The sequence below is a fragment of the Clinocottus analis genome, unplaced genomic scaffold (assembly GCF_023055335.1).
Source record: "Clinocottus analis isolate CAN_PGR_092001 unplaced genomic scaffold, fCliAna1.0.p SCAF_9, whole genome shotgun sequence".
Taxonomy (NCBI): domain Eukaryota; kingdom Metazoa; phylum Chordata; class Actinopteri; order Perciformes; family Cottidae; genus Clinocottus; species Clinocottus analis.
The window spans coordinates 14457472-14481971 of NW_027176251.1; the positions used below are offsets into that span (position 1 = coordinate 14457472).

The window sequence follows — 24500 nt, forward strand, 5'->3', positions numbered from 1 at the left end:
CAGATCAACAAAAGCCGGTCTGTTGTCCTCAGAATGCTAAATAATGACAGAGTTTTCTTTTTCTCTGAACTGAACGCCCCAAGTGAACCCTGCACTGCTCCTATACTTTAACACTACGCACATTTGGGTTAGTTACTTTTTGCAAAAAACATTCACTTCCCACTTATAATACTGTTGTGAGACTGTTTCTTAGTAGAAGGCAGTTATACAAATGTTATAGTGAGGATTGTGGAAAGGACTCAAAAATGAAAACTCTGCACTTCTTGCATATTCTCTCAGCACTTCTTGAATGCTGTAAAATGTGCATCCTGCACAATATTTAACAACCACAGCAATCATTTATCTTCAAAGTGGAGCCTTCAAAACCGCCTTTCATCTGCTGTAAAAGAAAATGGAGCACAAAACACCCATATCACCCTCAAAATACTTCAGACATGTGTGTGTGTGTGTGTGTGTGTGTGTGTGTGTGTGTGTGTGTGTGTGTGTGTGTGCGTGGAGGCGGGGTGGGGGGCGGGAGGGGGGGGGTCTCTGCTCTCTCTGCTCTCTGCTCTCTCTCTCTCTCTCTCTCTCTCTCTCTGTCTCTCTCTCTCTCTCTCTCTCTCTCTCTCTCTCTCTCTCTCTCTGCGTATTGGCATCCCCCGTCAACATCTTTTTGTTTTTATTCCTCCTGCTCAGCGGAGGAGAAAGCAGTGAAAGCACAGAGATTGAGGAAGACAAGAGACCCGAGGTGACTTTACAGGTTGCATAACCAGCACAATGTGCCGGCTTACCTCAAGGAAGGAGGCAGACGGAGAGCATTTAAATGCATTTAGATCAGCTGAGGAGGAAAATTAATGTTCCACTGCTTACTTCAAAGAGCACGAGGATGAGAGTCTTTCAGTGAGATACAGAATAAACATGTTTACCATCATCAGAAGAGCCGCCTCAATTTTGCTTTTCCATAAACCAAGCTGCCCCCATCTTACATTATAAACAGTATGCAACCAACACACTGTATATAACACACTATTTCACCGTTCATCAAAATTGAAACAAACAAAAGCGCATACAAATGTAAAACATGAAGAGAAATATAAAGAAAACATAAATGATAACTTTTTTTTTTTTTTAAATAAACCTACGTGGCCCTCATAGCATGCATCAGACTTTCTTCGAACGAAAGAAAGAGCTGAAACCAGGCTGCAACCTCCGGTTCTGCCGAGTGAAGCTGATGCTTCATGTGTTAAAGCTAAAGCACCAGGGGGCGACTCCTCTGGTTGTATAGAAGTCTATATGAGAAACTTACTTTTCTTTTGATTCATTCCCTCAGTAAACATTGTAAACATGAGTTTATGGTCTCAATCTCTAGTTTCAAGGCATCTTCAATACAGCATGATGTTCATTTGGTAAATGCTGGTCAATTTAAAGTCAAACAGACCATAAAGCAGGGTGTGCTTTAGGGCGGGGCTACAAGGTGATTGACAACATATTCATGTTCATGTTGACATCACTCCGTCAAATATAACTTCTGTTTTATTGGTTGCAAACAAAGCAAAAATATCCACAAACCAAACAGTGACAACTATGTTCACTTCTTAAGGTCTATAGTTCAAACGGAAAAGAGCAGGTTAACAAGGTTAACAAGGTTAAACAAGGGCGTGTGCTTTAACTCCTGGATGTCCAGCCAAGTATTTACAGTGTATGTCTTGATTTCATCCTCATTCCTTGAAGATGTACTTCACCAAAGTGTTTCCCAATATTGTATGTTTGCATATATCATTTAGATATAGAATCAGTCACTCACAGATCTGCTGACACGCTCTCATCCTCTGAGATGTTTACTTCCCTGTGTTCCCTGCAGGGCTGCAACCCGACACCCGCTGACCTGAAGGACGTCCAGGGTCACGTCAGCATGTTCTGCGTCTCCTCGGGCCGCCGGTGATTTGTCTGAATAACAGGATATGTCAAACTCTTTTTTTTTTTGGAAAGGGGGAAGAAACCCACTGCAGCGTCCTCTGTCTGCACCTGAACCTCAGTCACAACCTCACACAGGGTCTGGTAGTTTACTGCCATTCAAGATAATATGAGGTGATGTGGAAATGGTAGATTGTCTTTTTGAAGGTGTAGAAAATATAACTGGAGGGGCGATCAATGTAAGGGAAATAGATTTTGGGTTGTGCTCTGGGAACATAAGGCAGACTTGCATACACCTTCATTTTATTTGGATAAAACGTGTAAAGGATTCAGTTTGCCACTTGCTGGTTGCCACCTGCAGGAAAACACACCGAGCTGCACATTAAGGGATGCGTTGCTTTGAATAAAGTTATGTTTGTCCTGAGATTGCTCCATAAACAGGACATGCATTCATTAAAGGAGGATGGACACAAGTAAGTAACCTTACAAAAACACTGATTTCTTGCATTAAGACAATACTTTTTATATGTGAATATCTTCCTGTAATGTTGTTTAAAAATGGAAATGAGGTATTATGCTTATTTGCATACTAATACTGTCAACAGACATTTATTAAATATATTTCCTCCATGTTTTAGTACTAAAATGTGTATTTTCAAAAACATATTTATTTATCAAACATACTGTATATTTCTTTGAAATGGATGATTTACCTATTCAAGATAATATGAGGTGATGTGGAAATGGTAGATTGTCCTTTTGAAGGTATAGAAAATATCAATTTTAAATAAAAGACTGCAAATTTCTTTGGAAATGATTAGATGACTAATAAATCCGCCGCTAGAAAAGTCCCGAACACATGCACTATTTTCTTCTGTTTAAGTAACTTTTTCTAAACCACCGTGACTACAGTTGTTCTAGGGAACTTTAAGAAAAGAAAGAAGAAACGTGCAATTTATAAAATCCCTTTGGGGAATTTTTTTCTCTGCATTTGACCCGTCCTTGGTTAAGGAGCAGTGAGCTGCCCTGTGAGGCGCCCGGGGAGCAGCGAGGGGTTAAGTGTCTTGCTCAGGGACACTTCAACATCACTTCAACATGTGAACTATGGAGGGACTGGGGATCAAACCGGGTACCTTGCGGTTACGGGACGAACACTCATCCCCCTGAGCTAGAGTAGCCCAAAAAAAGTATAAAATTAAGTATTTATTTTCAGTAATTACAGCATTATTTAGTTTTTTAATGCCACTATATATTTGTGATCTGTCTCTTCATTGGGAACCAATGGGTTTGATGAACACCAGCCGTATCCTTCAGGCTTAGAGGAGCACCGTGGTGGGAGATGAGATATATATGGTGCAGTGTGTACCATAAAGATTGTACATGAATGAGGGTGTGCACTCAGGATGTTACACAACAGCATGCAGGCTAATGAGGAAGACCTTGGTACAAGGCCGGGGCACCTGACCTCCCTGTTCCCGTCTCTTTGACTTCCTTTCTGCTTCCTGGAACGAGGAACCGGGACGCGGCGGCCTCTTTTTTCCAGGCACTGCTGCACGTACACAGCCGCTGAGGGCGCAACAATTCCCAAATACATTCACATCGCTGGTTTCAGTCATTTAGCTTCAGGACCAATCTTTCCAGAGCAACTTGTAGCACACGGAGAGCAAGATTAGATTGAGCTTTACTGATTCGGCAATTCGAAAATTTAAGACAAGTAAAATAGACTCAACGTTGTTAGAAACAGATACTGGATGGAAAAGTGGTGTTATTAATATTGTTATTGTTAATAATCTGACACCCGAAACATGTGGTTGTAGATTTATTTGTGTCTGTGGTGCATCAAACAGTTCAACTACTTCATGAATGCGGGTTATTATATAATTATGCTGTGAGAATTTAATTAAGAATAGATCAAATTGAAATCCAATAATGAAATGATGGTGGTCAACCCTCAGTCCAGTTTAATCGACAGAGACAATATATATATATATATATATATATATATATATATATATATATATATATATATATATATATATATATATATATATATATATATATATATATATGTACTTCAAAGTCAAACTTTATTGCCATGTTGCAAGTGTACTCTTCAGGAAAATACTTTGAGAAGATGTAAGAAGCGCTGCTGAGAGGAAGCCGACTACTTTACTGAGACACTGCAACGCGTTTCATGTATTCATCATGAAATATACGTGGAGACAAAACATGGCTAAACATATTAAAGTAACATCCTCTAGTGGTCACTAGTGGTTAGTACAACTCACACTTTCTAGTCATTTCACAAACATGAATTTAATAGAAAACGGCCGGCTCAGAGAAGAGAATATAAATGGATCTAAATGTCTCATTATAAGGTAACAAAAACAAGGATTCAGATTTTCAGGTTTTTCTACACAAAATAAAACTTACTAAATATTATTATATTCAATTTCTGCCAATCGATCCCGCTAAATGCTACACACTGTGCCTTTAAATGGCCGTCGCCAGTTTTTATCACTAACATTATGATGGTTTCCCACAGGACAAGAACAGTGGTCTCCTGGGTAAACGTCACGTGTTTGCTTTGCCCTGTACATCCAGCCCAACCGTTATCACTCTTTATACAACGTAACCTAACTTACTCCTTTGCTCTAATTATAATTACTGCAGCCACTAGAGGTTGCTTTCAGGTGTCCAGGAGCCAGGTCTCTGAGAATGGCGAGTATTGGGCAACATATGCACAAGAGGATTGGCTCTCACCTGATGGTCCCCGATTATTCCAGTTACTACAAAACAACACAAAACATGTTCAATGAGGAATACCATGGACTATAAATGTATTCAATAACATTAAAACAGCCTTACGTGTACGACAGTGGGCTCCCATCCACCAATGACCACGTCCACGAGTTGCATGACCACTGACCCTTCAAACCAATCCATATTTGAAAAAGGGCGTCTAAGTCCATGGAGAATTATTTTTTGGGAAGGAAGTGTATTTCAAAAACTGTATTCATTATTGTTAGTGAGCAGGGTCAAATCTGTATATTAGGTTTATATCAGAAAAATCACACTTGTTACGACAAAGACAGCACATGAGAGAAAGGTCAGGAAAAGGGGGACGAGACACGATAATGGCATTAGATGAAAAGTCCGGGAACCATGACGTGTTTGGACAAAATGGGGTGCCAATCCTTCAGGCTGTTGTTGGGATATTTTATAGGATAAGAGAACTCATTGACCAGCTTGTGGCGTTACAGGAAATAGTCAGTCGGACCACCAAAGTCGGGGGGGATTCTTAACCTGTAGACCACGAATGTCTGATGAAAATGTCTTGGCAATCCATTCAGTATGCATCAAGATATTCCAGGACCAAAGTGGTGGACTGACAGACCCCAAAATATATAAGTATTAAAACAGGTTTCGAAAAACTCACTGACACATTTTAAGTTTCTTTATCTGATTTTGTTGTTCAACGATCTTCTGGTTTAATGTTTTCTTTTCTTCGTTCAGGAGGAAGTTATTGGCCTGTAGCCCTCTGCTGTCAGTTGCCAGTTTGGCTTTATCTTGAGCCAATTGTTTTATCTCATAAAGACATTGTGTTTTCTCTCAAAGCGATATTTATTTCTCCAACCAGTTGGTCCCTCAATATAACCAGTTGGTCTCTCAATATAACCAGTTGGTCTCTCAATATAACCAGTTGGTCTCTCAATATAACCAGTTGGTCTCTCAATATAACCAGTTGGTCTCTCAATATAACCAGTTGGTCTCTCAATATAACCAGTTGGTCTCTTTCACATAATAGTTGAGACGTTGTCTGACCTGTTGGAACACACTGGAAAGAGAAACAGAAAATAAGTTGATGTTTTCTGATGTTTCACACTGATTGGAATAGCTCACTAAACTTAGCTTTAAAAAAAAAAAAAGTAACAGATTCTTGGTCATGACTTATTTCTCACTCATCATTCTCCCTCTAATTCTCCACAGGGGGGCGCTGTTTGCATTCAAGCTGTGACTCACCGCCCTCGTGCTCACACAGGATGACCTCATGGCGAAAGACTTAAATAAGATAATTCTTTTTAACAAAAGGAAAATAAGCTGAAAATGTTTTCACTCCAAAAACACATCAGCTCAATGCTGCGTTCAGTCTCAAGACGAAAGACTGAAAGTTGGATTTTGTTTAACTCCTGATCTGAGTACTTTCTTAAAAAGTCAGATATTTCACAAAATTAATTTCTTGGTGCTTCTAAATAAACCCTGCATCCCCACTCTACCTCTGAGTAACACAGTGTCTCACTATTCGACTTCTCTTTTATCTCACATCCTGCATTAACAGTATTTTAAGTGTTTTGGGGGGTTGCATATTTCCATTTGACTTCAACAACTTTCTCCCACCACATGTCAAATAAGTTAATTGTCTCGTTGGGGATAACTGCAACTTAGGCGAGAACTTCATTGTTTGGATTATTATTCCTTTAAACAGAGAATCAGGAGACATGCCTGACTCTAAAAATGATTTATGTTCAGATGATCTTCTCCTGACATTTCTTTGTTAGGCGAGTCAGAATCAAACATCACAGATTGAGTTTTTGTCTAAATACAACTTTCAACAGTCAACACACAATGACCTCATCAGTGAAAAGTATCCTTTAAACATGAAGTAATACAAATAACACAAAACTAGGTTTGTATTTAGGTTCAGGACACCGGTCTGGTGGTTGAAAGTTCGTTGGACCCGCCCATCTCCCCTCCTGCCCACAAATAGTGCTATTTTTGGATATATTAAAGTACGCAACTTGCCCTGATTGTTGCTTAGTCACATGGATGCATTTAATTTGTGTCACACCAAAAATAAGACTTCTAATTGTCTTTCCATTGTTTTATTTTGTGTCCTGAGCAACACATAAACAGTCCCTGTGCGCAAAACCAATAGATTTAATCCTACAAACTGCCGCTCACATAAGGAGACTCTAAATTTGGGGAGATTTGATTTCAAGGCACCTTTCACTGAGTCGTGTATCTCAAAGAGCTTCAGTAGGATGCAACGCCAACAACCTTCAACGGTGGAAAGAATAACTCTCATAGATCAAAGAAGAGTTTCTGTTGGTCAGGGGAAATGGAAACACAGCCGTATAACTAAGTGCACACATACGCATCCTCCACCCACACACCAGCAGACACACTCTTGATACTTTCACTTAAACCTGTCCTCTGGTCCTCGTGCTCCTCTTTGGTGGAACCGGTGTGACGGTGGAGGATGACTCGGCTTGCTGGACCTACGCTGCTGCTGCAGCTGCTGCTGCAGCTGCTGCTGGTGGCTTTGGGTGGAGCGGCGGCTCAGGAGGACAACGGTTAGTTAACGGCTTCTTTTTTTTAAATACATGGAAACATTCTTTGTTTTCTTGGTGTTCAAGACACGAGTAATATGTTCTGATATACAGATTCACCTGCACCGGTTTAAATGGTTAAATACATTAAATACATATGTTTAGGAAGACACACACACACACACACTTTTTGTTATATGTATGGATTTGTGTATACATATATGTCTGTGTACTGTATCGTGTACGTAGATATGTGTATATATGTATGTATGTATATGTATGTGTGTACGTATGTATGCCTGTGTATGTCCGTATGTGTACGTCTGTGTATATGTGTAAATGTATTTGTGCCCAATACCTGATTTCCACAGCCGTGTTTGTAGGTTTTATGTTTCATGTTTTCAGGGTTGTCCGTCCGGTTCATTTTTGTGAAAACTATTTCTCAAGAAGAAAACATTTCTTTAAATTTGGCAGAAACTATTCACTTTGACTGAAGGATAAACTCATTAAATGTTTTGTTGTTTAAAAGGTCAACGGTGAGGGTCACTGTGAACACGATAGCCTATCTCCCATTGAGGGAATTTCTTTCAATGATACTTTAATTTCAGTTTGTACAAAAAAAGACAATTTCAAACAAAAGCCTCATAGGATGAAATGGTGCTCCTAGTTAGTTCTGGTCTCCTTTGTGCTGCAGTCACCTTAGAGGTCCGCTACCCACAGAGGAGCATCACTGCTGCCGGAGGCTCTTCGGTCAAACTGTCCTGCAACGCAATTTACATCGTTGAGCTCTGCGGCCTTCTGCGAGTGGCCTGGTACCGCATCGCCTCGCCGAACCTCGAGCTGACTGACCCCGGCAGGTACTTCACAGCGGTGAACGAGACGGGCAACCACGTGAGGCGCAGACAGGTGGTGACGGAGATCCTCAGCCTGACGCCGAAGGACCACGGCCAGTTCCAATGCCAGGCGCAGTGTGATACCGGAGAGACATCGATGGGACATTACATCTCCATCACCGTCGAAGGTATTTGACTTGTTTTCTGAGGAGGAAGGAGAACCAGAGTGCTACTGACTGATGCATCTGAATGTCGCACCGGCATTCATGTTCCCCTGAGGATGAATCCTGCATACTGTCGGCATTATAGAGCTTGTATTTTTATTATTAACTGGACATTGCAGACAGAGACTAGGCGATAAGATGAACACTGACTCCTTGATCTGCTCTGTTTCCCCTCTCTCTCTTTCAGGCTGATCACCTGGCTGAGTCGGCTCCGTTCACAAAGGGTTAAACTCTTCCAACAGGTCGAGCTGCACCGGGCTTTAATCTACAGAAGCATCTTGAGACAGACCTCATATGTTGACTGTTTCAGGTGAAGGGAATAAGTTGAAAATGACCAAAGCTTTATTCTAAAGTAGTTTACGTCTCTATATTCTCTGCTGATGTTGCCTTCACGGAGCAGATTAAAAATCCATGAAAATGAATTGGAACGTAAATCGCCGTGCATAAAGATGCCAGCAAAGACAACTGATGTTACTTTTTAGCATATAAACACCCAAACTGTAGTAGTATCACTTTATATAACATAGCCGTCAAATTGGGTTTTCTGCTGAATACTAGAATCAAATTTATATTAATACCTCTGTCTAGTCATGAATAGTTCTTAAAGCAGACACTTTTCTTACTGTTTCCAATTATAAACAAAATGGACTTTTGGAAAATGTATCCCAATCTGGATATATATATATATATATATATATATATATATATATATATATATATATATATATATATATATATATATATATATATATGTACATCTCATATCACACTCTCTCTCTCTCTCTCTCTCTCTCTCTCTCTCTCTCTCTATATATATATAGAGTGTGATATGAGATGTACACTGGGAAACATAAAAATATCTATCGACCATAAGAGGATTTTGTCATGTGAGGAGGTTTTATTGTTCTGTGATTAATGGATTTGTGTGTGAGATTTTGCATGAATGTAATGAAGTTCTTTCTTGAGGCAGGAACCTAATTTTCTGAATTAGCCAAATAAAACAAGACACTCCTGTGTATGTTATCAACTAATTATTGGCGCAAGTCATAATAAAATGCATGTTTTCATGCCACTGGAGGGTCTGTCTTTGGTAACAAAGCCCTGCCTGCTGATAAAAGTAAACTCTGAAACTGAAAGGAGCCCCGTGTCTCCGCCCGTGTAGAAAGAACTTCAACTATCAACCGCAAAATATGTGCATGAAGGTTGCAGCTCGTTTGTAGGCGGCGCATCTGCTCTCATTCAGTTTCCTCCTCACTACTGTTTGAGGGCTGAAAACCCCACAACTGGAGCTCACAACGCCGCAAAGTCTGATACTTCAAACGGGGTTGATGATCCGTCCTTGCTTGACGTGTTAACTGTGATCGTTCACAGAGATCTGGTCCTCTCGTCCGACTGCCTTCTAATCTTTGGCCAAATCATTTAACGCGCAAGCTTGTACTATATATTGAGAGTGTAGTGGACCTGCTGTCTGCCGGACCCATCGGGAATAAAACATGCAGATGTGATTCTATTTCGACATACCTTTGTTTGAGCAGGGTGTAAAGAAGCCAAACCACAGGACAGGAAACTGTCTCGGTGCACCGGGTTGAACCCTTGTTGAAAGTAAAGTGCACATTCAGAACACAACTCAACGTCTTCATCTGTTGCACAAATATGCGTTTCCCAGACAGTGCATCCTCATATTATTGATGCTTGTTTGATTGCATTATATTGTAGTGTTTGAACTTAATTCTGTTGCATTGACTTGCAATAATTATTTCCAGACATTTTTAATTACCTTAATGTGATTTCTAACCAAAAAAAAACTTTATTTTATATGAACTTCGATTACAATTGTTAGCTTTAAATGTCCATGTTTTGTTGTTTTACAAAGTAGATAGTGGCGAGAAGTATTTTCATCATCTCACTGCTCTTTGCGTTTATCTCTTCTTTTTTTTCTTCCATTTGTGTTTTTCAGTCGACAGATTGGCCCCGAGGTCAAAGAGAGAGAACAGGAAGTCACATAAGAGCGTGTTTGACACAAAGCCTCAGGTGGTTCTCACCACAAGGTTGTTAAAAAGTGCAGTAAAGTGTGAAAAAAATACTTCCTTCTTCAATTGTTTGAAAATGTCTGTTTTCATTCAAGTACATAAGGCCTTTAAGATATCTGAATTAAAACAACTAACATTTACAACAACGGTCATCTGCTTGATCTGGTGGGTTGAATGGGCTTTCAGCATAGGATGCTGCCTTTCTCTTTCAGGTCTTTTTTTTAAGGTTTACCATTAAATGTATTGTAATTTTAACACAAAGGGTAATGAAGCTGTGGTCCCTTTATACCACACAAGAAAACAGAAGGATGAGGGGGAGTTTAGGAGTCTCACCGCCAGAGGAAAGAAGTCTGCAGCTGATCCTTCTGCATTTGTTTCCTAACGTCTCCTTCAAGAAAATAAATCTAACTTTATAACAGTATATATATATATATATATATATATATATATATATATATATATGGCTGTATTTTTGGGCGTACTGGTCTCTGATACTGTACCGGGTTTCTGGCCAGACTCCACAGGAGGTTCATGAGGAACATCCATCATGAGTCACAAATAGTGACAGACGGCATGCAGCACTTTCAGGTCACAACGTTGACGATTCTCTGCCCTGCCTTCCCAACAGCACACTCCTCTGGACGACTTGTGTAAATGTACATTACCAGAGAAGGTGAGACATTTAGGGATTGTTTCATTGTCATGTATACTGCATATACTGCTCATTCATTAGTGTCATAGGATCAGCTGATAGTTCCCTATGAAGTCCTTTTTTGTTGTGGACAACATGACACATTGTCTCCAGGCAGCATATTGATTCTGATATTCTTTTATGTAAACGACCACATAAGGACATATATTCCCAAATTATTATTGATATAAAATAGTTTACGTTTTGTCAAGAACGAGGATGAGCTCGGACCACCAACTAATGGTTTTAAGACACGTGGAAACCACCTGAAGTTTATTTTTTGTCACGGTGTTGTTGTGCGATTGTTATCGGCCTCTGTGGTTTGCAAAAATAGGACCAATGTGTGAAATGACACAATGGAGTTGAAGACTTTTTTAGTTTTTTGTATTTATCTAGACAGACAAAGATGTGGAAAAACATTCAAAATAATTAACACAAATTAACTCACCTCCAAAATGATCCCTATAACTTAATGTCAGGAGGAATAAGGAGTCGACTGACCTATATAATAAATACCAGTTAGCTCTCATGAGGAAAACGTTTGAAGGCTCATAGAGAACTTCTCGATGCTGCTAATAGGTTGAACCTGAGCTGAACACTAAACCCTGTTCACTGAGGTTCACTCTTTATCCGACTGAGGGCTCTGCCGACCCATCTTGATATTTTAGTACTTCAGTTTCATGTACTTCTACATGTTTCCACCGCTCAGAGTCCCAGTTAAGGCACTGTGTCTTCATCCGTTGACGAGTGGGATAAGGCATTATTAATATGACTGCTCATCCAGGATCTCCCTCGTGGTTAGAAGGATTCAGACAGCACCGTGTCAGTTGCCACAGGAATGTTTTAGCGGCTAACTCCCTCGCGGAATAAAAATGTGTTTTTTTGCCGTCAACCAGGAGATATTTGTCCACAAGATTGATGAGGTGACAGGCACCTTCCAAGTAACATCAAGAGCTCTCCGTTTGGCCAGGCTTGGTGAATTTGCTCTGCAGAAACACTCTGGGAACACAAAGCCCCTCCTTCTTGTTGATCGTCTCCCTCAGGACGTAGTCGTTAGAAACCAACTGGAGGCCGGCGTCTGCAAACAGCTCGGCCAGGAGCTCTGAAAGCAGAGAAAAAGAGGAGCGGGCCGAGGTATTAGGAGGAAGAAACAGAAGGGCCGTGTTTTCTAATGAGTTGGAAAAGGTCAAGAAATGTCCCCGCGTCCTGTCCCATGTACAAACAGCTGTGTAATTCACGTAATATGTGGACCAAAAGAAATATGATCCACATATCCACAGCAATGTAAAGTTAAACAGTCTAATTGACACACAAACATATAATTGACTTTCTGAAAGTCGTTTCCTGACCTTTAGAGAAGAAGTAGGATCGGGTTCCGTCTTGACGCACGTAAAAATTCTCCCCCAGTTTGCTACCAGCTTTAAATCGGAGCATGGCGTGGTCGTACAGGCCGTAGTCCCTGAACAGGACGATGCCGCCGGGCTTCAGCACCTTAAAGCCACACACATATATACATATACACATATATATATATATATATATATATATATATATATATATATATATATATATATATATATATTACATTACACAGTTTAATCCAGCTTGTATTTGAATAAAACTGTCTGTATCTGTTCACACCCTGCTGATGTTCTGCAAAGCCAGCTTCATCTTGTCAGGGTGGATGGCTGACAGGACAAAGATCAGAGTTGCGACGTCCACGCTGCCCTCTGGCACGTTTTCCCTCAGATCATCTTTAGTTAAGTCACACTGGAAGGCAGAACAGCGCTCGGGGCAGTACAGAGGGTTTTGCTGTTAACAGAAGGCGGATAAAGGGATTGTATTTGTATCATTATGAAGGTATTGTGTGATTATTAGGTGCAAGACTGTGAAATGTAAATGTGTCATTCTGAGTGTATCACTAGCAACGAGCCTGGAGCTCAGTTTACCTACAGAAGTAATAATAGAGAAAGATGATCCGCACATATATTAGATACAGATTTGATGGATGGTGTCTTACTTTCACAAATTCAACAGCTCGTGGTGAGAAGTCACAGGCGTAAGCAAAGATGTGGAGGTCGTCCTCCAGCAGAGGGAAGATGCAGTTCCCCACACCACAGCCAGCCTCCAGCAGCACCAACCTCTGGGACTCAAACTGCAAACCAGGCAACACAAAGACAGCTCAAATGTCAGTTAAGCACTTTGCCCATTTTTAAATCCTGCACATCTCCAGATGAAGATGAAACTGAACTTTTTTGCCTATATTCTCACATCTTTCTTCAGTTAAACTCACACTAGTTAGTGTGTGTGTGTTGTAAATGTTAATAACTACATTGCAGACTGATGGATTTGGCCGAACTCATCTGAAACCTCAGAAGATTTTAAAATGTCATATATTATGTTTTTTGCTAAATGAAGTCTGACGAGATGAGATGGTTTTCTTATGCTATTGTTGCAAATGAATGCTCCTCCTCACCTCTCTGCGGGCCTTGAGCTCCTCAAATTCTCTGGTGGTCCAGTGTCTGTCCTTGAAGAAGTTCGTCGTGTTTCTTTTGTAGAACAAGTCCCAGTTTTTCTGAGCTTCTTTCTCCAACTTCATCAATTTGAAGTCGGACACTAGCGCTCGCTCCCCGCTGAGTCTATCCAGCTCCTTCTGGGACAAAACACGAGGGGACATTTCGTCTTTCAACCCTACTTCTTCTTCAGGAGGTGTTGTTTTAATATCCCCCGCAAAACTTTCGTTTTTCGACAGAGACATGGTGCTTTTAGAAAGCTTCCACCACTTTGTATTCGCCAGTAAAGTTACTGTTTGTTCTTTGGAAACATAAATATTATATTTTAGTTAAGTTATTTTAACGATAAAGGCACTAAAATCAATTTTGTTTAAAACAAATCGTACGACTCGTTGCACTTTTCCACAGTTGACGTCCATCTTGTCCGTCAGTTAAATCCTTCCGTGTAGCATTCAGCATGTGATTGCTTTTGCTTTTAGAAGGTTTTGCTCGTCTTCTACCGAATAAAACACAGAGGAATCATCAACCAATTACATAACTTCACATGTTATTAATGTTTCAACATATTATGTCATATTTTGTATATATGGAAACTCTTAATTTAACGGTTTGGTTTTGGTCGGAGACATTTGATAGCCGGACCAAAAGCGGAAAAGGCGTGCCGAGTGACGAAAGGGATGTTTTGATAACGTGTAGCCACCGTGGGCTAACTTTTCTCATTATTATAAACCCTCTTTTAGAGATTTTCAGACGTCGATCGGTTCTGCGCGATATTTGAACACAAATGTGAATCTTTTACACATTTTTATTTTAATTTCCCCCCCTCCAAAACAAACCGAGTCATGAACGGGAGTACGAATCCGCTGCTGGACAAAGAGGAGCATGTTTTGAAGCTCGGAGAAAGCTTTGAGAAGAGGCCAAAATCTTCCTTTCACACAATCAGATGTGAGTGTGGTTTAAAAGAAAAACAATAAATAAATATATTTTATTTACGTATGTGCTGTGCGGGGATTAGCTCGCCAATATGGACGGAGAGGCTGCCCTCTTACGTAACCCAGCCAATTATGTGGTCGCGTGAAATTTAGTCATTTGCATATCGTTACACCCACTGCCGCAACCATCCACTGGAATAAGTTATTTTTTAGACACTTAAATTATGGATTAGGCGAACTCTCATTATTATTAGTGCATGCTTTATTCATAATAATACGAGGGACGAGAAGACTGGGCTGAGGACACATATATGGGACTCATTTTATTCTCTTACTGCTTGTACCTGTTTTAAACTCTTGTGGTTGTGTTCGTGTCTTTATCTGGAGAAGGATGCATGAATAACAATTATTAGCTGCAAGTATTAAGTTGTCTGTGGGTTAGTTTCATTCTTACAAAAAGTTAAGAAAGCTCTTGAGCTTGCTACAACTCATAAGGCTGTGATTGCATTATTCATTCACAAGCTCTGCACAATGAACAATTATTGTGCAGTCACGTTGCTGTAAAGCGCCAATGTTTTCTAATACAGTCAATATGTTTGAGATCATTACGATTCAGTCATGCAGTTACGCAGTCTCTTTCTTTCGAGTTGATTTTGTTACGTTTCTTCTCCAAAATGTTTATTTATCTTATTTGTTTATGTAAAGAATTAGAGTCATGGAGACAATCATTATCATAAAATGTTTTTTTCAACTGTCAGATGTCAATATAAGCTTTAAAATTAAGCTCCTGCATTGCGTACAAATGGTTGCACATCTTAAACGCTACAATAATATATGTTTATATGTATGTATGTATGTATGTATGTATGTATGTATGTATGTATGTATAATTAAGTTAAAGATTTATTAAGATTTTATTTGTGCTTCGTTTCCAGATGACTTCAAACCAGCATCTATTGACACAAGCTGCGAGGGAGAGCTGCAAGTCGGGAAAGGAGAAGAAGTTACGATCACGTTACCTCACATTCCGGTGAGACTCTCTCTCTCTCTCTCTCTCTCTCTCTCTCTCTCTCTCTCTCTCTCTCTCTCTCTCTCTCTCTCTCTCTCTCTCTCTTTTGCACTGCCGTTTTGTATTTTCTTCCCTAGGTTACAAATTCACTCAACACTTCAACTATTTCACCAATTCTTTAACTGCGATGCTGCTCAGAGAGTGCTGGAGGCGCTGTAATAAAGAGACATTTTAAGGCAAATACAGGTACTCAGTCGGACGGGTGTTGTTCCTCCAGGGCTCCACGCCGCCCATGACGGTGTTCAAGGGAAACAAGCGGCCGTACCAGAAGGACTGCGTGCTCATCATTAACCACGACACCGGGGAGTTCGTGCTGGAGAAGCTGAGCAGCAGCATTCAAGTCAAGAAAACCAGGTGAGAGGTCCAAGTTCAAGGAAAATAATTTCACGTTGTTCGTGTATTTAGTTAGATTTCTTTGACTCCAACGATTGTATCGATTGTAACTACAACACAGATCACTCAAAAGATATTCCTGCAGTTTGGATTCATAGAGATTTGTTGAATTTCAGGAATAACAGTGTGTGTGTATATGTGTGTGTGTGTGTGTTTCAGGGCGGAGGGCAGCAGTAAGATACAGGCACGGATCGAGCAGCAGTCGGTTCGGTCCAGCCAGCCCAGCTCTCAGTTCCGGGCTCCCACCAAGCCCGGGGTCGGGGTTAAGACCTCCCCGTCTCCTTCAAAGGACAACCCCTCGCCAGAGCCGCAGCTCGATGACATCAAGAGAGGTACGATGGTCCAGCCGCAGACATAACCCAACATAATCACAACAGAATATATTGTTTTTTTGGATAATACTCTACTTTAAACCCAATGTTTGCAGTTATAAGCACTATATAAACATGAATAACGATGTAACAATAACTTTTATGTCTCCACTCCAGTAGCAACTGTGTTTTTACAATATGAATGTATGGTCATTGTGAACATTGCCGTTGGCAGAGCTGCGGGCGGAGGTGGAGGTGATCGAGCAGATGAGCAGCAGCGGCAGCAGCTCCTCGGACTCGGGCAGCGCCTCGGGGAGCGGCGACGACAGCAGCGATGGCGGCGGCGACCACGATGCCGCCCCCCGACCGCTCAGCCAGACCTCACCCAACCGCCAGCCCGCGTTTAACGGAGGCCCAGAGCGGCCGCCGGGCAACAACCAGCTGATGAACACACTCCGTGAGTATCGCTGATATTCTTTAGACTCAAAGCTAAATGTTGTTTTTCATGCGGTGGTGAAACGTGAGATTCTGGTCTATGTTTTCTTTCAGACTAAATAAAAGAAAACATTCAAAATACACATTCAGGTGTATATTTTACTACTTTTGTCTGTAGATTTCTCCTAAATTCACCTAAAGTTACCATTAGATAATGCCAGAAATCTCCACCAAACTTTACACTTTCATTCCTAAATTTAGATTTAGATTAATTTAGATTTATAGAGTGCTACAAAGAGATATTATTAACTCACTCTAATATGTCAACAACATTTAACGAAAATGTTGAACCTGGTTTTTCATAATGTTCACATGTATGTTCTTGAAATGTATAAAAAATAAGATCATGTTTAATAAGATAAAGCTGCATTTGCATATTTAAACATAATAGTTCATAAAAAACTTGCAATACAAATAAAGAAATATCTTTCATTTGAATTAGTACCCTGTTGACCTGAAGAGAGAGAATTCTTCCTGTATATTTTATATTCCACGTACGAGTTAGATGTTGTTGTTTACGTGTAAACACACATGAACGCTGCTCAGCTGGAGATAGACGTCCAGGTTCAACTTCAGTGTTTAAATGAACTCGTCAGTAACGACGTTCTTGTCTTCGCAGGAAACGACCTCCAGCTCAGCGAGTCGGGCAGCGACAGCGATGACGACTGATCTTTCTCTCTCTCTCTCTCTTCACACGCCTCCTCTTCCTCATTCCTCCTCCTCTTCTCCTGGTTCTCTGGTTCCTTTGCTTTGATCGCCGACCTCAGCTGTAAATCTTGTGTAACTGTACTTTTTTATTCTATTATTTTGAGTATCTCCTTGAAGCTGGCCAGCCTGGAACTTTAAGAGTGTATTTTTGATTAGATGTATATTTTGTTTTTGTATAGCGAGACTTTAGAAGAAGAAAAAAAAACTTTTACTTGAAAGGTTTGGGAAGATTATATATATATATTAGAGTGCAAATACATATTTTCTGTACTTAGAGCAGCTAGTTTTATTAACTTGTTTCATCTGTTTTTGTTTGGTTTAATCTTTTACGGGAAAAAAAGGAAAAGATTGTCTCTGTAAAATATCTGTCTGGTGCCAGAAAGCTTCTTCACGTCGTTGTTTGTTTTTATCGATTTGGAAAAATAATAGGACAGATTGTCTGTGCAGGCTGAGCAGCAAATCCAAAATACATACGTATATATATATATATATATATATATATATATATATATATATATATATATATATATATATATATATATATATATATACATATAAAATAAATAAAAAGTAGGAGGCCCCTGCTTTCAGGTTATGTAACATAATTGGAATTTTATTTTATTTCTTGCATCTACGGCCACAATATCTACAATTTTGAGTTATATAGTTACCAAAACATGCAATATTATAATCTTCAAAAAGCTTTAGGGCCCTAACATCGCCCTAAAGCTGTAGTTCACATGACATGGGGGTGGGGCGAACATTAAAAGTTAGCACGTCAGCCCTCTAAACCTTTTCTCTTGGTGCTCTGTGTGCTTTTTCTTTCTGCTCTTCTCAACTGAAAATGACTTCCAAGGAAAGTTTTTCTGTCAACTAGATGTCAGAAGGTCACTTCGACCTTGAAAGTGACGGAGAGGAGAATGTGTCTGAGACAGAGGGTGGTGTTAAGGAGGACCCTGATTATGAGGCATCCTCCTCTGATGAGGATGAGACCCTCGGTGTTGACCCTCCTGTTGTCTCTCAAACCACCAGCAAACACACTACCTGACAAAAAGTTATTATTGTCCGTCTCCACACTTGAACAACAGGGTCGACTTAGTGCCGCTAACGTCACCAGAATGGTTGATCGCCTTTGGGCTGCGGACACTGGGAGGGCAATCATGTCTCTAAACACATTCCATGTTTTCTGCCGTGTCATTCGCTTTGATGACGGATACAATGCCGGGCCCACAAGAGTGTGACAAACTCACAGCATTACAGGATGTATGGGACAAGTGCGTTCAGCAATTACCTTAAAAGTATCTATGAAATCATTCAAAAATGTTTTAAATTGTGTTTGTTTTTTCTGATGTCAAATTGACCCCAAACATAATAAATGTTACTATTCTTGATAACAGCAATTGTTTTTCATTCCAAATGTTAAATGCTCTTAAAACATTTAGGTTGTCAACAAACAAACATAAAATACCTGACATAAACTTGGTTAACAATTTTAATTATAACCATTTTCTTGAGGTTTAAATTAATGGGGTCAAATTGGATGAAGTACATTTTGTGGGTCTTGTTTTAAGCCACTAGGGGGCAGTGAGTGAATGGACAGAATGGCTGGCAGTGATCTGTGCTAGTCCTTAATGATTCAGGGGTTATCAAGTAGTTAATGATATTAAGTGGGAGATTAATACTCATAAATACATCTTTTTGGGTTATTAAAATGAAATTTCCATTGTACATGCTTAAGTGAAGGACTGATATTTTAAATCCTATTTCATTGGACAGTACATGTTATGGTTGAATGATAAAAAATAAAAAAAATCTCTGCTTGTAGTAGCTCCACAGAAACATTTCCAAAGAGGCGGTTGGATACACGCTGACAGTACGTTGATGTTCCCCACAACTGTTGCACATTTGAAATAAGAAACAATTTATAGTACTTACAAAATTATACCAAGTGCTTAGACTGAAACGAGAGCATTGTGGTGAGTTTGTTTGCATGTTCTGTGTGAATCGTCTGAATGTAAGTTATTACAAACAGTAATCTGTAGGGCCATATATTTGTGCACAATTGATTTATTTTCAGTTTGTGTTCACCTTAGAGGGGGTGGGCATTTTAAATGAATGTATGCAACACATAGTCATGCTAACTTTGTTAAAAAATATGAACTGTAACAGTAAAAGAAAATACAGGGAAATAAAGTTGTTTATTTTCAGTAAAGAGGGAAAGAAACTTTTTTGTTCAGGGACTGAAGTGTTCTGCAGAACAGACCTCACCACCAATACATATAAATACATTAAGAAGGACTTGTTCCTTTCTTCAGCACAGAATAATGTAATTTAGTGAAAACCCACTAAACTCAACTTTGGCAGGATCTTAATAGTATCTCTGGTTCAAAGATTTTGATCTACATTAATCATTTGTTCTGCAAAGAAGTTGTAGACCAGATGGGCCATTAAGCACTCAAAATACAACTAAATCATGGGGTGGAAGATTGCTTTTATATTTAGGATATCGATTTTTACAATACATAGCACAATCTATGTCAAAAGAATGAAAAATGACGACAAGAGGATACATAATATTGAGTAGTTGACTCCATTCTGGACTTTTAAAACTCTCTGTTTCTGCCTCCAGACCTCTGCAGCGCGTCCAGGCCTCTCCTGTTCAGCTTTGACGCCTCTCCATTCACAGCACTGGCTCCCTGGTAGAGCTCGCCATTGTCAAACCCTCCACTTCAATGTGACTATTGTCCTTTGCAACTCATAAATAATACGAAACTTCTACTAAAGAAGTGAAAAAACTACCACCGCCTTAAAAGTCACACCGCTCCACTCTGGTGCCACACCGTCACTCACTGCTTTGTAGACTCGACCGCAAATAACACAAAGATCCCGTGGACACATTGACGATGATTAAAAGCTGAGAAGGTGTTGTTTGCTCTGTGATGAGTGTGCCTGTTAATTTGGACCTTAAGGACAAGATGGTGTTGTACCTGTGTGCGTTTAGACTGGACGCATCACAACAACCTGCTGGGTCGGTGCAGGTCGTGATACCGCTCAGGTCTCTCAGGGCCAATATTGCACGTGCACCACATCATGGGGCCCTTTCACTTTAAACTTTTACAGCTGTACTCATTTTCAGTTCCGGCTTTATTCAACAGGGAGGAAGTGTGTCTCAGAGAGCGGGACTGACAGCTGGTGTAAACACAAACACCGGCCAACTCTAAAGCCTGGAAAAGTAAAGCAAGGCAGCTCCGAAAGATTAAGAATTGCACCCAATGTTGGTTCTAGCAAACCCATTTGTGCGCCTCCGGCCTCACAGAGCGAAGCGAACACTGAGTGCACCTCCACTCTCTTTCCCTTCACTGACAAACTAATGTTGATGTTGTTGTTTTTTTACAGGTGGATATTTATATTATATTTGTGTGTATCTTATTGTTTTACTACACTCTAAAAAAAAAAAAGTTGAGTCAACTTAAAAAAGTGAGGCAACCAGCTGCAAAGCCTTTTTGAGTTCACTCAACTAAGTTGTGTCAACTTATAATAAGAAGTTCACTCAAAGTGCTATCTTAAGTTTGTCAAACGTAACATTACTAGTCAGACCTACTTATGTATTTAAGTTACCACTACTTAATTTGATAGTCACATCTACTCATGTACTTAAGTTCAGAACACTTAAAATATTAAGTTGGAGAAACTTGAAATTGTGTGTTCTTGTAAATTGAAAACATAAATCAACATAACTTTAAATTTATTGTTGAGAAAACTTACTTCAAACTTAAAGTGTCGTTACTAAATTTCACTGCCCATTAGTTGAGTACACTCAATTCTTTGCAACGTTGCCTTTATTTAAATAAATTAAAAATGTACACCATTTTCTTTGGAAAAGTCAACAGTTAAACAAAACAAACTTCTTCAAACACAAAATGTTTATTAACAAGTAAACATTTGTTTGCATAACTATACAAATTCCAGGTGTCAACACTTAAACATCGACATAAAATCCAAATGGCTGCAAAAAAAATAAAAAATGAAATCCAAAAGCAAGGCCTTGATACAAGCTTTGGGACATTGTATATGATGGAACATATATAAAACACAGAAGGACAATGGCATTGGTGGGAGGTATACAATGGCTTAAAAACCTATCCTATCCATGCATCTATCCATCCAGTTACTGTTTAAAACTGCAATATCTTAAATACTGTTAAGATGCAAAAAACAATTTAGTACAAGTTATGCTTTCTTAACATACACAGTACCAATGCTGATTCCAATATCAGTTTATCATTATGGGCACTGTACACTATCAGCAGTGGGACATAGTTATATTGTTTTTACAATGAATGGACATAAAAAAAATGTATTGTCTGTAACAAGACAACTGCAACCTGAACTCTTACCCCCCTCAAAATCCAGCCAAGACCATAGGTGGGGTTTACATATGGCAGGCTACTTGAGCAAACTGCTTTTTAAGGACCGAACCCGGGCAGAGCACTGGGTACCAAGGTTCATGAACAACTTTGAATTACTTCGAAGGTGTACCTCATGTCTTTCGGATACTCCAGGTTGAGAGCATAGATGAGTCCAAACAAAAGGGCAAATGCAGTTGGGATGTCGCATATATCATCCATGACAATCCGTTTCTCAATAATCAGGGCGATGCTTAGTGTTGTTAGACTTGAGCGGACCGTCCCAACGTCATCTTCAGCAAGTAGTCCCAGTTCAACTTCTTTCACATAAGATTCCTTCGGGTCTGTATTCTACACAAAAACAAGAATACAGAGACAATAATAAATATTCACCGCCTCTTAAGTGTTCATCTTTTTTTCCTTCATCACTCTGTAACAATACAATTTAAAAGCCAAAATACATTTTCATGCAGATTTTGAAAACTAAAATATAAAACTTTCATACAAGAGTCACCTCCTACACATTAGTATTATAGTATTTAAATCGTCATAGTCTGTTAAATTAAATAAATTGAGCAAAAGACAGGGAAACATTTGCTCTCATGGTACAGGCTCCCTTTAATTTAATAAGTGACAAAAACCTAAACTGGAACAAATCTGCTATAAAACAATGGACATTACTATTCCAAATCTGACAGATTCTCACCCTAAAGAGTATTAGCGGCAAAGGGTGTTGATGTAAAGGTTTTTGTTTTATTTTCTCAAAAAGATTAGCTCAACAAAAGTGTACTTCAACTTTGAAAATGTACTGGCAGAATAACTTTGTAATTTAAATACTGACAAAATGTGTATATGCATCATTCTCAAAGCCCATGACCAATTTGGGCTTGGAATTATAAATGTAAATTTGAAGGAGAATTGCTGTTACAAAATGCATGTGATGCAGGCATTACACTCACTTGTAACCTTGATGCTACAGTAACATTGCCAGTATTGGCGATATTACATAAAATTAAAAACTATAAAAGTTACACTTATTAAAAATTTAGATGGATTAACAAAGTAACAGTGAAGTAGAAATGAGGGTTTGATGAAAGTTTGCATTAGTGTGTTCTTGCTCAATGTGCAACCTTAATGACAAATTGGTCTTACCAGACATGTCTTTAGCAAGCCGTCCGGCTTCTCCTTCACAATGAAAAGGTAGACCTCGCAGAGCTGTACACTTTGTGGGCAAGGACATCTGTCATCTGAAAAATACAAATTGAAGATTAAAAATTTGACATAATACAAAATAAATTTGGAGAATGACACAAAAAATTAAACTTGGACAACACAATATCACTAAATCCACTTATTATTTGCAGAGTTGCACTTTTAGAAACATACAAAACAGTTTGCATATAAAAGAAACAATGATGCAACTTTAACTTCAATTTAATGTCAACCACAAAGTGTGCAGGCTTTGTCACTGCAGGGTCTCAAGAGAGAAACGTCCATTCATGGAGCTCCACGCTGCAGCAATACATTTACTGCTTTAAAAGTGATAGCTGCAAATCTCATTGTAAAAAGCACGCAACGTATTTTTCGCTGCTCTCTCTGTCCACTAGGTGTTCACCTGTGTGCATGGCGTTACAGAGAAGAGTTGTAACGCGACCATGTAGACAGGTCGGTTGATAAAAACAAATATATTTTTGACGAAGCTCAAAATGTGTTCTATTCTTACAACATGCCTCGCGGGCGACTCGCGTGGTCCCTGCGGGCGAACAGGTGCCAACGGCACGACCGTCCAGGTCCTGGTCGCTATCTAGTGCCCCTGAATGCTACGCGCGGGTAACTAAAGAGTGAACTAGAGCCTCTAATCTAGAAGCAGTCCCGACGCCACCAACGCTAAAGTACTGCGAAGCACTGCAGCAACATGTTAGCTAACCTAGCTAACACAAGCGGGTCGTTATCGTAAAATTACACATGACGTTATGAACACGTGAAAAGTAGGCTGGTGTCTGTCACGTTATAAACTTCGTAATGTTAACTTTGGCATTAAAAATCAACAGGTTATCTGACTAGCTCGTTAGCTAACGCACTGAACATACACAGTCTTACCTGGTTAAGTGGTGCGGGACGTAAACGGCATTCTGCAGAAACACTTGAGCTGCCGTTGACCGGCGCGAAATTGCTCTCTCATGCGGAAGTGCGCATGCGCAGTGGTAGACGGATATTTGAATCTCTTCTTCTTCTTCTTCTTCTTTATCTTCTTCTTCTGCTTCTTTTATGGCAGTTGGCGGTTTTTTCTTCTCTCTCGCTTTATTGAACATATATTGTCAACAGACATTCAGCAGTTTAAGATTAAGATGTAAAAAGTACATGTCAATCAAATGAGATCTGAAAAACTATCAAAATATAATAAAGAAACAATGGTATTATCAAATCAATGTATCTTAAACAGGGGCTAAAGAAAATATTTTAATATTTATTTCATTATTTAAAATATAATATTAAAGTAGTATATATATATATATATATATATATATATATATATATATATATATATATATATATATATATATATGTTTTATTTTTGTGTGTTTGTGTGTTTACTGACACATGCACAGTGGTCTTAGTTACCTCAGTAGATGCCCAACTCACAATACTAAGTTTTCTCAACTTAACATTTT

At 39.4% G+C, this 24500-nt stretch overlaps 3 protein-coding genes and 1 long non-coding RNA gene across 5 annotated transcripts; 2 read left to right on the forward strand and 2 right to left on the reverse strand.

Annotated features, from left to right (window-relative positions):
* The first annotated feature begins 7153 nt into the window (after positions 1-7153).
* On the forward strand, positions 7154-8884 carry zgc:174945 (uncharacterized protein LOC793867 homolog). Its single transcript, XM_068569789.1, has 3 exons — positions 7154-7247; positions 7918-8244; positions 8468-8884. Exons 1-3 carry the CDS (start codon positions 7154-7156, stop codon positions 8470-8472), a joined length of 426 nt encoding a protein of 141 aa, XP_068425890.1. The 3' UTR covers positions 8473-8884.
* A 1910-nt stretch (positions 8885-10794) lies between these two features.
* mettl6 (methyltransferase 6, methylcytidine) lies at positions 10795-13933 on the reverse strand. Of its 2 annotated transcripts, XM_068569930.1 has the most exons (6): positions 13478-13933; positions 13022-13156; positions 12643-12813; positions 12351-12492; positions 11936-12103; positions 10795-10955 (listed from the first exon to the last, which is right to left on the reverse strand). In XM_068569930.1, exons 1-5 carry the CDS (start codon positions 13757-13759, stop codon positions 11949-11951), a joined length of 885 nt encoding a protein of 294 aa, XP_068426031.1. In that variant the 5' UTR covers positions 13760-13933; the 3' UTR covers positions 10795-10955; positions 11936-11948. The 2 variants fall into 2 exon arrangements, with proteins under 2 accessions (XP_068426031.1, XP_068426030.1); XM_068569929.1 differs by lacking the exon at positions 10795-10955 and having other exon boundaries at positions 11124-12103.
* Positions 13934-14179: 246 nt separating this feature from the next.
* Positions 14180-17945, forward strand: eaf1 (ELL associated factor 1). The gene is made up of 6 exons (XM_068570018.1): positions 14180-14459; positions 15382-15476; positions 15733-15869; positions 16068-16240; positions 16455-16676; positions 17334-17945. The coding sequence occupies exons 1-6, from the start codon at positions 14357-14359 to the stop codon at positions 17381-17383; spliced, it is 780 nt and encodes a 259-aa protein (XP_068426119.1). The 5' UTR covers positions 14180-14356; the 3' UTR covers positions 17384-17945.
* A 3850-nt stretch (positions 17946-21795) lies between these two features.
* LOC137781547 (uncharacterized) lies at positions 21796-24004 on the reverse strand. The gene is made up of 3 exons (XR_011077213.1): positions 23929-24004; positions 22981-23075; positions 21796-22179 (listed from the first exon to the last, which is right to left on the reverse strand). It is a non-coding gene; the product is annotated as an uncharacterized lncRNA (long non-coding RNA).
* Between the last annotated feature and the right edge of the window lie 496 nt (positions 24005-24500).